At 31.6% G+C, this 15,198-nt stretch overlaps 1 protein-coding gene across 1 annotated transcript in view; it reads left to right on the forward strand.

Moving 5' to 3' along the window:
* kcnq1.2 (potassium voltage-gated channel, KQT-like subfamily, member 1.2) overlaps window positions 1–15,198 on the forward strand; it is a 224,154-nt gene that overhangs the window by 26,911 nt on the left and 182,045 nt on the right. Inside the window, exons 5-8 of the mRNA XM_051100084.1 lie at window positions 2,541–2,619; window positions 2,700–2,796; window positions 5,201–5,341; window positions 14,248–14,358. Coding sequence (XP_050956041.1) covers window positions 2,541–2,619; window positions 2,700–2,796; window positions 5,201–5,341; window positions 14,248–14,358 — 428 coding nt within the window. The remainder of the gene's footprint in view (window positions 1–2,540; window positions 2,620–2,699; window positions 2,797–5,200; window positions 5,342–14,247; window positions 14,359–15,198) is intronic.

Raw genomic sequence — 15,198 nt, forward strand, 5'->3', positions numbered from 1 at the left:
GTTTTAAATATAAATTTATATAGATTTATTAATGTTTACATAGTTTGTATAGCTAAAATAAAATAAGTTTAGGACTTTTTTTTTTTTTTCAATTAACAATTTCTTTGTTTAGTTTAGTATATATTTTAATAACCATTCCAGTATTATTTTAGTATAATTGAGAAACTATTATTATTTAATAATAATTAATATTTAATTAATGGAATTAGTGTTTTTTATATTTTGAATTTCCATTTAAAATAAAATTAATTTTATAGTTTCAGTTAACATTTATTTTATTTCAAGTATTTTTTTTTGTTAGTATAGTATATATTAGTATTAGTATATATTTGAATAACCATTTCAGTATTATTTTAGTATAATTGAGAAGCTAATAATATATAATAATAATAATAATAATAATAATTAATATTTAATTAATAAAATTAGTTTTTTTATATTTTAAATTTCCATTTCAAACTTTGTTGTGTTTTTGTCATTTTTACTTATTTATTTATTTTTAAATATAAACGTATATAGATTTATAGATGTTTACATAGTTTTTATAGCTAAAATAAAATAAGTTTAGGTTTTTTTTTTGTAGTTAACATTTATTTTATTTCAAGTTATTTTAATAACCATTCCAGTATTATTTTAGTATATTTAAGAAACTATTAATATTTAATCATAATAATTAATATTTAATAAAGAGAATTAGTGTTTATTGTCATATTTTCATTTAATTTTTTCTTGAACTTTTTTTTAACTTTTTATTTTTTATGTTTGTTTTTAAATATATGTTTATATAGATTTATAGATGTTTGCATAGTTTTTATAGCTAAAATAATAAAAAAAAGTTTTATAATATTTTTTAATATTTATCTTGTCTCCAGTATCATTCAAGTATAATTAAGAAACTATTATAATTTTTCATTCATATTTAATAACAATTGATATTTAATTAACAGAATTAGTATTTGTTTTTATATTTTACATTTACATTTCATTGTTTAAAAACTTTTAGTAACTGTTGTGTGTTTTTGTCATTTTTATTTATTTTTTTTTGTTTTAAATATAAATTAATATAGATATATAGATGTTTACATAGTTTTTATAGCTAAAATAAAATAAGTTTAGAATTTTTATTATTTTTTAGTTTAGTTTATATTTTAATAGCCATTTTTAATCATCATTAATATTTATCTGGTTGTCTCCAGTATTATTTAAGTATAATTGAGAAACTATTATAATTTTGTATTCATATTTAATAACTATTAATATTTAATGAATAGTATTACTGTTTATTGTCATATTTTTTGAAATTTTTATTTTCATTTTTCTTCAACTAAATAAAATTTATTGTGTATTTTTGTAATTTTTCATGTTTGTTTTAAATATAAGTTTATATAGATTTATGTTTACATAGTTTTTATAGCTGAATTTTTTTTTTACATTTCAGCTAACATTTTATTTCAAGTAACATTTTTTTGTTTGTTTGTTTTTATAGTATAAGTATAATTGAGAAACTATTATAATTTGTATTCATATTTAATAACAATTAATATTTAATTAATAGAATTAGTGTTTATTGTCATTTTTTATTTTAATTGTACTTTTTCTTAAACTTCTTGTAACTTTATTGTGTTTTTATCATTTTTATTTGTATGTGTTATTTTTATTTTTGTTTACATAGTTTTTATAGCTGAAATAAAGTAAGTTTTTTTTGTCACTTAACATTTATTTTATTAATTTATTTTATTAAATAAGTAACATTTTCTGGTTTAGTTTAATATATATTATAATAACCATTTTTAATCATTGTTAAAATGATGCAACAAAAACTGCATATATATTTCATATATTTCACTGAATTGTTTGTCCTATTTACAGACTAAAGTATGATGTATATATATACATACACACACAAACACACACATGTGTGTATATATATATATATATATATATATATATATTTTGGTTTGTTTTTATACACACACACACACACACACACACACACATATATATATATATATATATATGTATATTTATATATATATATATATATATATATATATATATACACACTACTGTTCAAAAGTTTGGGGTCAGTAAGACTTGTAATAGTCTTTAAAGAAGTCTTTTATGCTCATCAAGGCTGCATTTATTTGATTAAAAATATAGAAAAAAAACAGTAATATTGCAAAATGTTTTTACAATATAAAATAATGTTTTTTTATTTTAACATACTTTAAAATAGAATTTATTCCTGTGATAAATATATATAAATATTTATTGATGTTTACATAGTTTTTTATAGCTAAAATAAAAAACCGTGTATATTTTAATAACCATTCCAGTATGGTTCCAATAACCATAAATTGTGCATCAAAAAGGATTTTCTTTCACTGTAATGTCATTATTTTCACTGAAACATAATTTGTCATGTTTACAGACTAAAGTGATTGATAATTAATTTCTTTTTGTCCTTTATCTTAATCAAGATAATTTCAGAAAGCTTTGTGTATGAATGAGTTTGATCTCTTCTTTCGCTCATGACACAGATCTGATAGTGGTCGTGGCCTCTGTCGTGGTTCTGAGCGTCGGGTCCAATGGCCAAGTGTTCGCCACATCCGCAATCAGGTACAGATGTAACCAACAGATCTACAGACATGCCCTCATCCATGTATTTGATCATATTTTACTGATGTTTATTTTTGCAGAGGGATCCGTTTCCTTCAGATCTTGCGTATGTTGCATGTGGATCGTCAGGGTGGAACGTGGAGGCTTCTGGGATCAGTGGTTTTTATTCATCGGCAGGTACGCTTGGTTTACGGCATCAAATTCAGGCCTGGTTTTATTGCCATGACCGTAGTACTCACCTTAAGACTTTACAGTACAATGAATCCCACTGATTTCGTCAAACAGCGCTAATCAGCGCAAGTCTGGCGTGACCAGCCTCTGATTTCTCTCCAAATATGGCCTCATGTATTCACATTATGATAATCTAAGCTCCCGTTTCAGTGATCTAAGGCTTTTCGCATTAAATCCAATCAGTTCACGCACACATTTTCTCAATCACTTCACCGTTGACGTACGTCTTATGAAAGGGCTGAAGTTCTCAGTGGCTCAGGCGTGATTGGGCTGATTCATTCAGTGCCCCGTGTGCCTTCACATGCACTCGTGGGCTTAGGGAAGGTTTGCCTTATAAGGTGCTTTTATACTCCATGGCATTCGCCACGTAAACTGTGTCGTTTTCGACCATTTCAACCAGTGTAAAAGTCACTTGGATTTTCTTCTTAGTCTTGAGTTGGTATATTGCACCAAAGATGTACCAAAAATGTATACAATTTGTGTCATCTGGTTTTCATTTCTACATATATAAATAAATAAATAAAATAATGATGAAATTAATTAAATTTAAATTAAATTACATTCAATTAAATAAACAAAAAATGTTCAAAAGTCTAATGAGTCTCATTCATAAAAGTCTCATTTAAAAAATGAAATAAAATCAGTTAACATTTTATTAGATGAAAATACATTTAAATTGTATTAAATTAAATTAAATTAAATTAAATTAATAAAAATATTCAAGTCTTATTTTTTTCGTACATTTTCTTCTTAGTCATGCATTTATTATATATTGCACCAAAGATTTACCAAAAATGTATATAATTTGTGTCATCTGGTTTTCATTCCTCTTGACTAATTCAAAAAAATATAAAAATATAATTAATTAATTAGTTAATTAATTAATTTATTTATTTAAAAGTCTCATTTAAAAAAATAAAATAAAATAAATTAAAATTGTATTAAATGAAAATAAATTTAAATTGTATTAAATTAAATTAAATTAAATTAATATTCAAAAGTCTTATTTTTTCTTACATTTTCTTCTTAGTCATGAATTTATTATATATTGCACCAAAGAGTTATCAAAAATTTATATAATTTGTGTCATCTGGTTTTCATTCCTCTTGACTAATTATAAAAATATATGAAAATAAAATAAAATTAATTAATTAATTAATTAATTAAAAAATACAATAAAATCAATTAAAATTGTATGAAATAAAAAAATAAATTTAAATGGTATTAAATTAAATTTAATTTAATTAATAAAAATATTCAAAAGTCAATTTTTTTTGCTTAAATTTTCCTAGTCATGAATTTGTATATTGCACCAAAGACAAAGGTACCAAAAATGTATGTAATTTATGTCATCTGGTTTTCATTCCTCTTGGCTAATTATAAAAATATATAAAAAAAATAAAAAAATAAAAGTCTAATTTTTTGCTTTTGAGTCATGAAGATGTACCTATATATATATATATATATATATATATATATATATATATATATATGTATAAAATTTTGTGTCATCTGGTTTTTATTCCTTTTGACTAATGAAAAAAATTTAATTAAGTTAAATTTTGATTAAACAAATAAATAAATAAATAAATAATGTCCAAAATACCAAAAAATGTATACAATTTGTGTCATCCAGTTTTCATTCCTTTGGGCTAATTCAAAAAATTTAAATAAAATAAAATAAATAAAAATAAAATAAATGTAAATTGTATTAAATTAGGTTAAATTAAATGAAATCAATATATAAATAAAAATATTTAAAAGTCCCTTTTTTTTTTACTTATTTTCCTTCTAGTCATGAATTTATATATTTCACCAAAGTCATCCAGTTTTTATTCATTTTGACTGATTAAAAAAATTAAATTAAATTAAATTAAATTAAATTAAATTAACAAAATAAGTAAAATAAATAAATAAATGAACTTAAATAAGTTAAGTTAAATAAATCAATAAAAAATATTTAAAAGTCAAAACATCCTTGATTGATTGATTGATTGATTGATTTAATTATTTATTTACTCATGCAGTCATTTTTTGCTGTTTTCATTTATTTATTCTTTTTATTAATTCTTATTTCTCATTTATTTGTGATTTATTTATTTATTTTGCATTTCTATAAATATTTTTTTATTTTTGTCATATTCAGTTAGAGATTACATGATATATTCTAGTTAAAAAAAAAAAAAGTTTAAATTAAGCAATGATAAAAAGATAAATGGTGACCAGTTACATCTAAGATCTTAGGACATGCTCACCTTATTTATTTATGCTTACATACTTTTTAACCTACAATCTTGGAAATAGGTTCATCTATGTTATTTATTAACTGCCTATTTTCCCCCTGGTTCAGGAGCTGATCACCACGCTGTACATCGGCTTCCTAGGTCTGATCTTCTCGTCGTATTTTGTCTATCTGGCGGAGAAGGACGCGGTCGACGAAGAGGGGAAGACGGGTTTTTCTAGCTATGCTGATGCTCTGTGGTGGGGCGTGGTGAGTTTATTCTTCTTCATTGTAAATTTGAGTTATTGGAGTTGACAAGCAGAGAAACACCTCGCTTACAAGACCGGCTTAGACTAGTTTCCATTCGACGATTGACTAAGGAAGTCTTGCTGGTTAAGCTAGTTGGTCTGTTCGAAGACCTTGAAGTACTGCTTTTCGCATCAGTTACGGTAGCTGCCTTCCATAAATCATTTGTGTAGTTCGATGTTAGGTGTGTTTGTGGTTTTTTATATAATTAAAATCTATCTGGGATTCCTCTTGCCCTCTGGAGATCTGGCGTTACCTCACACACAAGCAAATCTGTGATTAATTTGTTCATGGGTGTTGGTTGAACCGTAATGTATTTTGTGTTTTAAATAGCTTATATGTTATATAAGGTCTGGTGAGTTTCATAATCTTGCTTTGGGACGGTGGGAATGTTTATATCCACAACTGAAACTTTAATTGAGGCTCTGAAATGCGTTTAAATGTCCAGCGATTTGCTTTGTTCTGTCGCATTGCAAACCACACGGGAAAAGAGGGTCATAAAACATCCAGCTACCCACTCGAAAAGGCTGTTGGAATCGGTCCTGGATGAAGTTTCCAGTGCAGTTAATTAAAAAGCTGAATTTAGTGTGAACCGTAATGAGAAACCAATCGTACGGCTGTACGGGGAATCTGAGAGCCACAAAAGCTTGGCCAATGTCCCTTTCACCTCTCGCTCAAAGAGCTTTCTCCTCTGTGCCGTAAAGTGTCGGATCCGTTAATTAAACCTTTAATTGCAGAGGCTCTACCTCTCTGTGAAGAGGGTCAGAAAGCGTATGGCCACCCGTCGGCCCTCGAATGCGGACAAAAGCGGTTGTTTGTATGGAGGAGGCGGCATTGAGAAGCCCTCGATGGGGGTCGTCTCGCTTTTGTCTCGCTGAAGTCCATAAAATAATACAGATGGAATCGACTTGAACTTGGAAAGGGAAAAAATGGAGTTTGCTCTTTCATAACTCAGATGTTTCTCTTTGAAGAAAATGACAGGGCCAATAACTGTCATACAGTAAGAGTATAGTGGTATGATATTGCACAGTGAAATACTGAGATCATATTGAGCACTGTTTGAGACATTGAGATCTCTTCTGAAACACTTAAGTAAGTGTTTCAGGGTTTTTTTTTCTCAGGAGAAATGTAAGCAGATGTTTCTCTTGCTCATCTCATTGTATCAGAGAAACAATTGAGACTTTAAAGAGATCTCATTTTAATAAGGATTTTGTCTCATTTTTGTCACTGTGAAGTCTATAAAACAATGAACCAGACACAACTGAGTCAACAGTTGTCATACAGTGAGAGTATAGTGATATAAGATAGCAGATAGCTTGTTGAGATCATCTTGAGAACAATTTGAGCACTATTTGAGACACTGAGATGTCTTCTGAAACTCTAAATGTACGCATTTGTAATTACTGGGTTTTATTCCTCAGGTAATGTAAGCAGATGTTTTTCTCACTCATCTCACTGCATCAGAGAAACAATCAAGACTTTAATGAGATCTTATTTTGATGGCAATCATCTCACTTTTGTTTCTGTGAAGTCTATATGAGATTGAGGGAAAGAATTACAAATGGAATTGACTTGAACTTGGAAATGAAAAAATGAGCAGTGTATTGAAGCAAATAGTCTAGAGGAGCTCAGAGTTTGCTCTTTCATAGCTAAGGAGATTTAATGGTGTACCAGACGTACTTTATTTACATATTCATGTTTGTCTCAGATGTTTCTCCTTAAAGAAAATAAAATCAGGCATGACTGAGTCAATAATTGTCATACATTAAGAGTAAAGTGGTATAAAATTGCATGTTGAGATCATACTGAGATCATATTGAGCACTATTTGAGACATTGAGATTTCTTCTGAAACACTTAAGTAAGTGTTTCAGGTTTTTTTTTTCTCAGGAGAAATGTAAGCAGATGTTTCTCTTGCTCATCTCAATGTATCAGAGAAACGATTGAGACTTTAAAGAGATCTCATTTTAATAAGGATTTTGTCTCATTTTTGTCACTGTGAAGTCTATAAAACAATGAACCAGACACAACTGAGTCAACAGTTGTCATACAGTGAGAGTATAGTGATATAAGATAGCAGATAGCTTGTTGAGATCATCTTGAGAACAATTTGAGCACTATTTGAGACACTGAGATGTCTTCTGAAACTCTAAATGTACGCATTTGTCATTACTGGGTTTTATTTCTCAGGTAATGTAAACAGATGTTTTTCTCACTCATCTCATTGTATCAGAGAAACCATTGAGACTTTAAAGAGATCTCATTTTGATAGGCATCATCTCACTTTTGTCTCTGTGAAGCCTATAAAACATTGGATTGAGGGGAGGAGTTACAAAAGGAATCGACTTCAAACATGGAAATGAAAAATTGAGGAGTGGATTGAAGGAAATAGCCTAGAGGAGATCTTTATTGCTCAGCATTTGCTCTTTCATTGCTCAGGAGATTTAATGGTGTCTCCAAAATGCTTTTACATGTTAACTATTGTATAGGAGTCAGCTAAGTCAACAATTGTCATACAGTGATAGTATGGTGGTATAACAGCGAATAGCATGTTGAGATCATCTTGAGAACAATTTGAGCACTATTTGAGACATTGAGATCTCTTCTGAAACTCCTAAGTTTACATGCAAGATAATCAGGATTTTTTTCTCAGGAGAAATGGAAGCAGATGTTTCTCTTGCTCATCTCATTGTATAAGAGAAACAATTGAGACTTTAAAGAGATCTCTGTGAAGTCTATAAAACAATGAAACCAGACAAAACTGAGTCAACAGTTCTCATACAGTGAGAGTATAGTGATATAACATAGTGGATAGCTTGTTGAGATCATCTTGAGAACAATTTGAGCACTATTTGAGACATTGAGATGTCTTCTGAAACTCTAAATTTACACGTGTGATTACAGTTTTTTTTTCCTCAGGCAATATAAGCGAATGTATCTATTACTCATCTCAGTGTATCAGAGAAACAATTGAGACTTTAAAGAGATCTCATTTTAATAGGGATTGTCTCACTTTTGTCTCTGTGAAGTCTATAAAACAATGAAAACACACATCTGAGTCAACAATTGTCATACAGTGAGAGTATAGTGATATAAGATAGCAGATAGCTTGTTGAGATCATCTTGAGAACAATTTGAGCACTATTTGAGACACTGAGATGTCTTCTGAAACTCTAAATGTACGCATTTGTCATTACTGGGTTTTATTTCTCAGGTAATGTAAACAGATGTTTTTCTCACTCATCTCATTGTATCAGAGAAACCATTGAGACTTTAAAGAGATCTCATTTTCATAGGCATCATCTCACTTTTGTCTCTGTAAAGCCTATAAAACATAGATGTAGAATCTATAAAGTATAATAAAACCAGTCACAACTGAGCCAATTATTGTCATACAGTGAGAGTATAGTGGTATAACGTTAATGTGGATAGCATGTTGTGTAACGTGGGGTTTGGGTTTTGTTCATGTTCATGTTTTCATGTCTTTTATTTTGAATTTTTGCCATGTTCCCTGTTAGTGTCTTGCTTCCCTTCCCCTCATGTATTTCTGCTATTGGTCCTCTGTTCAATGTGTCATGTTCTGATTGGTTGATCCAGTCATGTGTCTGTTTGCTCATTGGTTGGTTTGTGTCTTATGCTCCTCATTGTTTGGTATAAGTAGCCCTCATGTTTCCTTTGTCCCTGGTCATGTATTGAAGTGTAAACCTGCTGTTGGTGAGTCTGTTTCAAGTCTGTTTCAAGTCTGTTTCAAGTCTGTTTCAAGTCTGTTTCAAGCCCGTTTCAAGTCCGTTTGAAGCCAAGTCCGTTTGAAGACAAGCCTGTTTCAAGCCAAGTCTGTTTCAAGTCTGTTTCAAGCCTGTTCAGGCCAAGTCTGCCTAGTCAAGTTTGTTCATATCAAGTCAAGTCATCAAGTCATTGTTGGAATTATGTTTGGATTTTGGATGTTCACGCTTGAATTTAAATAAAACTGCACTTGGGTTCATCACAACTCTGCTTCAGTTGGACTAATTCCTTACATGAGATCATCTTGAGAACAATTTGAGCACTATTTGAGATATTGAGATGTCTTCTGGCACTCTTAAATTTACACATGTGAAATAGCCACTTTTCCACTATTGGGCCGAACCGTTCTCTTTGCTTAACCGTTCCTTTCCGTGGCGATCCGGGCCAGTCATCGCGGATACGGTTTCATTTTCCACTGTGGTGCTGATAACGGAACTCTTTGGAATGTAAATACAAATGTGTCAGTCATTGCCTTGGTAACGCAATTGTAATGTAAACAGTGATATGGACGATGATCAGATATTTCTGTTTTTTTAAAATATGATATTTGATTTATAAAAAAATGTATATGATATTTACTTTGTTAAATAACAGAAAAAAGGACACAACTATTGGCGCAAAAAATAAAATAAACAGAAGGCGATGACCGGTATAACGTTACCAACAAATGCTGAGGGGATATACATGCCAATGAAGACGGACACAGAAGGACACAGAAGGTCCTTTCTAAAAATACCACATTTGTTGATAGTATTAATGCATGAGCTATGAACGCAGCGTAGCTGTTTGATTAAATAGTGACCGTTCTAAGAACCGCTCGGCTCGATAGTGGAAAAGCGGCTGTAAGATTCTAGTGGTATAAAATGAATTTGGATAGCATGTTGAGATCATCTTAAGAACTGTAAATGTGAGCCCTATTTGAGACATGTAAGATCTCTTCTAAAACTCTGGGTGTTTTTCTCATGAGAAGCTTCTGAGAGGCATCAAATGTAAGCTCAATCTCTTTTGTTCTCAATCTCACAGTATCAGAAAAACCATCCATACTGTAAAGAGATCTCACTCGTGTTTTTTTTTCCTTCTTTCTTTCTTTTGGGACAGGGTGAGCAAAGGGGAACCGTTTGGTTTCTGCTCTGTGTTTTTCTTTTCTGGAGTTGCAGGTGCAGACCACAGCTGGCGCGACACATCTAGAGCCGCATGATGAAACGACATGAATCATAACCGCTCTCGCCAGACGCATGGCTCCTCGCTAACTTAACAAAGCTGCTGCTGTTTCCTCTGGCCTCTTGTTTTCTTTCAAGAAGGGAGATGAATGTATTTTTTTTTGTGCATAATGAAAGTTTTCAAAAAAAAACTTCAGAGAAGCTAAAATGATTTGGTTAAAGCATTAAAGATTCACAGTCAACAGTTTGGATACACTTAGCTAAAAACGATGTATTTAAAGTCTTCTTTAAACAGTGGAGTAAATATGTCCAAACTTTTGCCTGCTAGCATATTTAGGACTATAAAGCAGATAGATCTTGTGCAAAATGCTAATTGGTTAATACAGCGTTCCACACATGCAAAAATATACATGATATGCTACTAGCTACATTTGTCCAGTTGCATAAAAGCATAAATCTTGATCGAAAAGGAAGAAGAGCAGCAAGCAGATAAATTTAGCAAGATTAAAGACGGGACGGAAAAAACTAGCGCTGTAATCGCAGCCCACACGCTTGGAATACCACACACACGCAAACACACACACATACTGAGATGTTAGCTTTGGTTTTGCCACACACGTAGAGCATCGACTGAACCCTGTGACTCAATAACTCGACGTGAATCACTTGGTTGGAGAATATTAGGGGTCCCGGAGTCACACACACACACAAACACACACAGTCTGGGGCGCCACCCATGGCACTTGAATCCCGGTGACTGTGGACTCCCTCTTGTCGCGGCCTTTGTGGTCTTTTGGATGTTCAGTGGTGGGATTAAACCCTCTCGCCAGCCGAAGCACTTGTTTGACGCCTCGTCCTACTTTAGCTCTTTTTGTCCATCATGAATGGAAAGAACGCAAACACACCTCGTCACCAGAAAGCCCTCTCGAATGGACTACGCTTTCACGCGCCGCTACAGGCCTGTTTGTTTTCCTGCGTTAGCTGAAACCTGACGTTTTGTGCTGGATTAGGGGAAAAACCAACCGAGCGTGAACTTCAATAGACGTCTTAGAAGACAGACTCAGAAATATGACACATCCACCATTTCCATAGATACGTTTTGGATTCAATATGTATCTGGTGCTTCCAAAATTAAAATAAACAATGTTGTGTAGATGTAATGTCTATTCTGGTTTGGTCAAGATGGACATAAAACCTAGACTTTTACAGTTTCGGTGGAAATAACAAACGGCTCATTCTGTGTCAACTCAACCCCAGGTCAAAGTTTTGATTCTGCCAATATTTTTTTTTCCTAAAGAAAGATAGATATGTATAGTGATGAAAGCTAAAATATTAAATGTCATGGATGAATATTCACTGAGTAGTCCACGATTTTGTAGAGAGGGGTCATAATGACAATTTTCACCTGAGATTCACACTGTAAAAAGTATTTACCAGTTGAACTTAAAAGCTTAAGTTTAGCAACTGCCTTAAAATTTTAAGTTAAATCAACTTAAAAGTACAAGTCATTTAAACTTATTTTATTGTAGTGAGCTGAAATGACTTTCAGCTTGATTTAACTTAAAATTTTAAGGCAGCTGCTGAACTTAAAGTTAAAACTGGAGAAAATTTTTACAGTGCAGAGCCAAATAACAGGGTGGTAAAAATGACTTTAGAAAGATGGCAGCATTATAATGTTATTTTTACACAGAGATTGGTTGGTCTGTTAATAAAATCTGTTGACTTTAGTCTTTGTTGCATTATTTACCAATGGGGACCATTCAAAAATAGGGAAACGGCACTTTTCAAGTGTTTTTTTTACTCCAAAGTTTGCATGCCTGTAACTCAGGAACCTTTAAATGCGTCTTAATGCACTTTATAGATATTGGGACAAAAACTTTCCTTTTGGCATCTTGATTTTTAGGGCCATATAGTGTTCGGTTCCAGAGATATTGGAATTTCAATATAGAAGTATTTGAAATTTGGTTGATTTGACACGGAATGACCCACACACACACACAAAAAAAAGTAGGTTCAACTTTAAAAAGTAAGTGTTCGTGCTGCCTTAAAATTTTAAGTTTAGTCAATGTGAAATTGTACTACGTGACCACTTTTTGAGATATTTGAGTTGAGTAAACGTAAAGTTGTTTTATATACATATATATAAATGAATATATATGAATATATATATATATATATATATATATATACATTCATTCATTCATTCATTTATTTATTTATTTATTTGACAAATTAGCCACCAGGGTCACCAACGCAAAGCGAATATTCTCGTTGCCTTATTGGTCTAGATTACTCTCAGGTTATTTTTCTGCTGCTTGCATGAATAAAATCATCACATAATGCTCTTCTCCATTTTCTGATGCAACCGGACATGTCAGACTGGGCGTGTCAATAAGATGATCAGCAATTGGTGTGTGCAACAACAGAGTCATGCCGATTTTCCGCTCAAGGTGAAATATATAAACTTGTTCGGAAGACGCGACTGAAGCGTATATTGTGCGATGCCTGACGCCTAGGCTTGTTGTGATTGTCGGTGTTACCTGGTGTTTAGCAACAACATCTGTTTAGTCACTTGCCCACCATGGCACCACCCCCACCATCGTTTAATTTTTTTTTTTTTTTAAGTAATAAAAGTAATTTAGTTCAGTTAGAGAACAGACAGTACAATTAAAAACTGAACGCAGCTCAATGCTGTGTGCCGAACAACAGTCAAATCTCAGATCCGCAGTAGGAGTCCGATGTAATTTATTACATGAGGAGAGTCGAGCTGACGAGTGAGATGAGAAAGTCAACACTTTGGCGAAATATTTAGTTTCGAAACGAAAAATAAAAGCGCCTGTTTTAAAAATAATTTGGTTTTTGAAAGGCCTGTGGACTGTTGCCGTTTATCTATTTAAGGTGATTTTGGAAGCTCATTGGAAGAACCTTTGTTTCTTATTTATTTGGTTATTCGTTATTTTACTTTAGGCCTATACCATGGTGTAATTTTATTCATTTTGTTAATAAATTCATCATGTTTAATATAAGTAAGTTTGTCGTACTGTTTTGTTGTTGTTCATTCAATCAATTGACGCCGAATCGCTGCTAATTCGAAAGTGAAAGTAAAATGCGCACAGGCACTTACAAGTTATTTAAAAGGGAAGAAAAGTGTGGAAAGGCCGGTACCGGTATTACCGGTGTTGTCTCACAGCGATCAACCGGTGGGAAAATTTCCTCACCGTCACATTTCTAGTGCTGCCCAATTCGCATCATTTGCGCCGCCCGGTGCAAATTCGTGTCTATTTGCGTCTTTGCATTGTCTTTGTATGTAATCTGCTTGTGCGAATAATTACATTCGCATTTATAGGTTGCTAAAGCATTGCTATTTGGTTGCCAGGGTGTTCTGGGTGGTTTTATCCCATTCCTCTGTGGTTGCTAAGGCGTCTTTCAATGTGTTGGTAGAGAATTCTAAGAGCAGTGGTTGCTAGGGTATTATGGGATTTTTGAATGGTTTATAAAGTTATCTTTTGTGCACTGTTAAAATAGTTTTTAGCATGTTGCTAGGTGCTAGCTGTTTTGGCCGGTTGCTAGGGTGTCCTTGCTGGGTGTTACATGGTTTTTAGGTCTAACTAGTTGTTCTAGTTGGTTTCTAAGGTGCTGTTAAGGGTTTTTCGCTGCGAAATTGGTATTTGTGTTTTTTAGGGTGTTATTGTGCAGTAGCTAGGGTGTTTTGAGTTATACCAGGACATTTCTTTGCTGTTGCTGCAGCATTCAAAGTGGACCTTTTAGTGAACTGCATGTTGCTAGGGTGTTCTGAGTGTTTTTTTAGTGAGTTGCTGTGCAGTTGCTACAGTGTTCTGGGTGGTTGCTAGGTGTTGTCTCGTTTATCAGATCTTTGCAAACACCACTAAAAATGATGAATGTGAATCCCAAACTGTTTTTCTCTTAGGTCACAGTGACTACGATAGGCTACGGAGACAAAGTACCTCAGACGTGGATTGGGAAGGCCATCGCCTCCTGCTTTAGCGTGTTCGCGATCTCTTTCTTTGCTCTGCCTGCGGTAAACACACTGAGTCCTGTTTTTCTCTTTGCACACACACATATTCTCTGAGCTTGTCTGGTGCCCCGAAGCAGTGTTTTCCTACAGAGGCCCTCCAGTAATGGGGTCCAGGGTTAATGTGGTCCATTTAAGAGTGATAGGGCCTCCAGGGGCCTCAGGGGCCCGCCATCCTCATATTACACATTATATAACATGCAGTTGCAACATTAGAATCAAGCACAATTAAAATATATATGAAATAATGTATATTGTAAATATGTATAGTTACGTTTATGTATGTGTGTGTGTTTAATTTTATACACACACACACACACACACACACACAGTTATAATAAATTAAATTAAATTGTAGTTGTTAATTAATATCCAATACATTAATATAAACTGATAAAGATTTAATTTAAGTATCATTTAAAATGTAACTTTAAAAAGTTATAAATAATAAAAATATCTAAAATGTATATATTAAGACACATAAATCTACATATTATTTAGAACATACATAACGTCAAATAAAATTAAAAGTAAATTAGAAATATATACAATTCTAAACAATTATATTCAATTCTATATTATGCTTCAATTAATATATAATAAAAATGTATAAAATGCTTATTTAGAATATAATAATAATAATATAATATACTTATATATTTTAATAATATGATATACTTATATATACACATTTTATATATATATATATACACACACACACACACACTTTTTTAATTCATTTTTAATTAATAGTTATGATAAATAATATATTAATATAGTAATATTGTATTTGAATATAATTAAATAATTTAATATAATTTTTATAAATTAGTTATGTATAATGTA

The sequence above is a fragment of the Labeo rohita genome, chromosome 25 (assembly GCF_022985175.1).
Source record: "Labeo rohita strain BAU-BD-2019 chromosome 25, IGBB_LRoh.1.0, whole genome shotgun sequence".
NCBI lineage: Eukaryota > Metazoa > Chordata > Actinopteri > Cypriniformes > Cyprinidae > Labeo > Labeo rohita.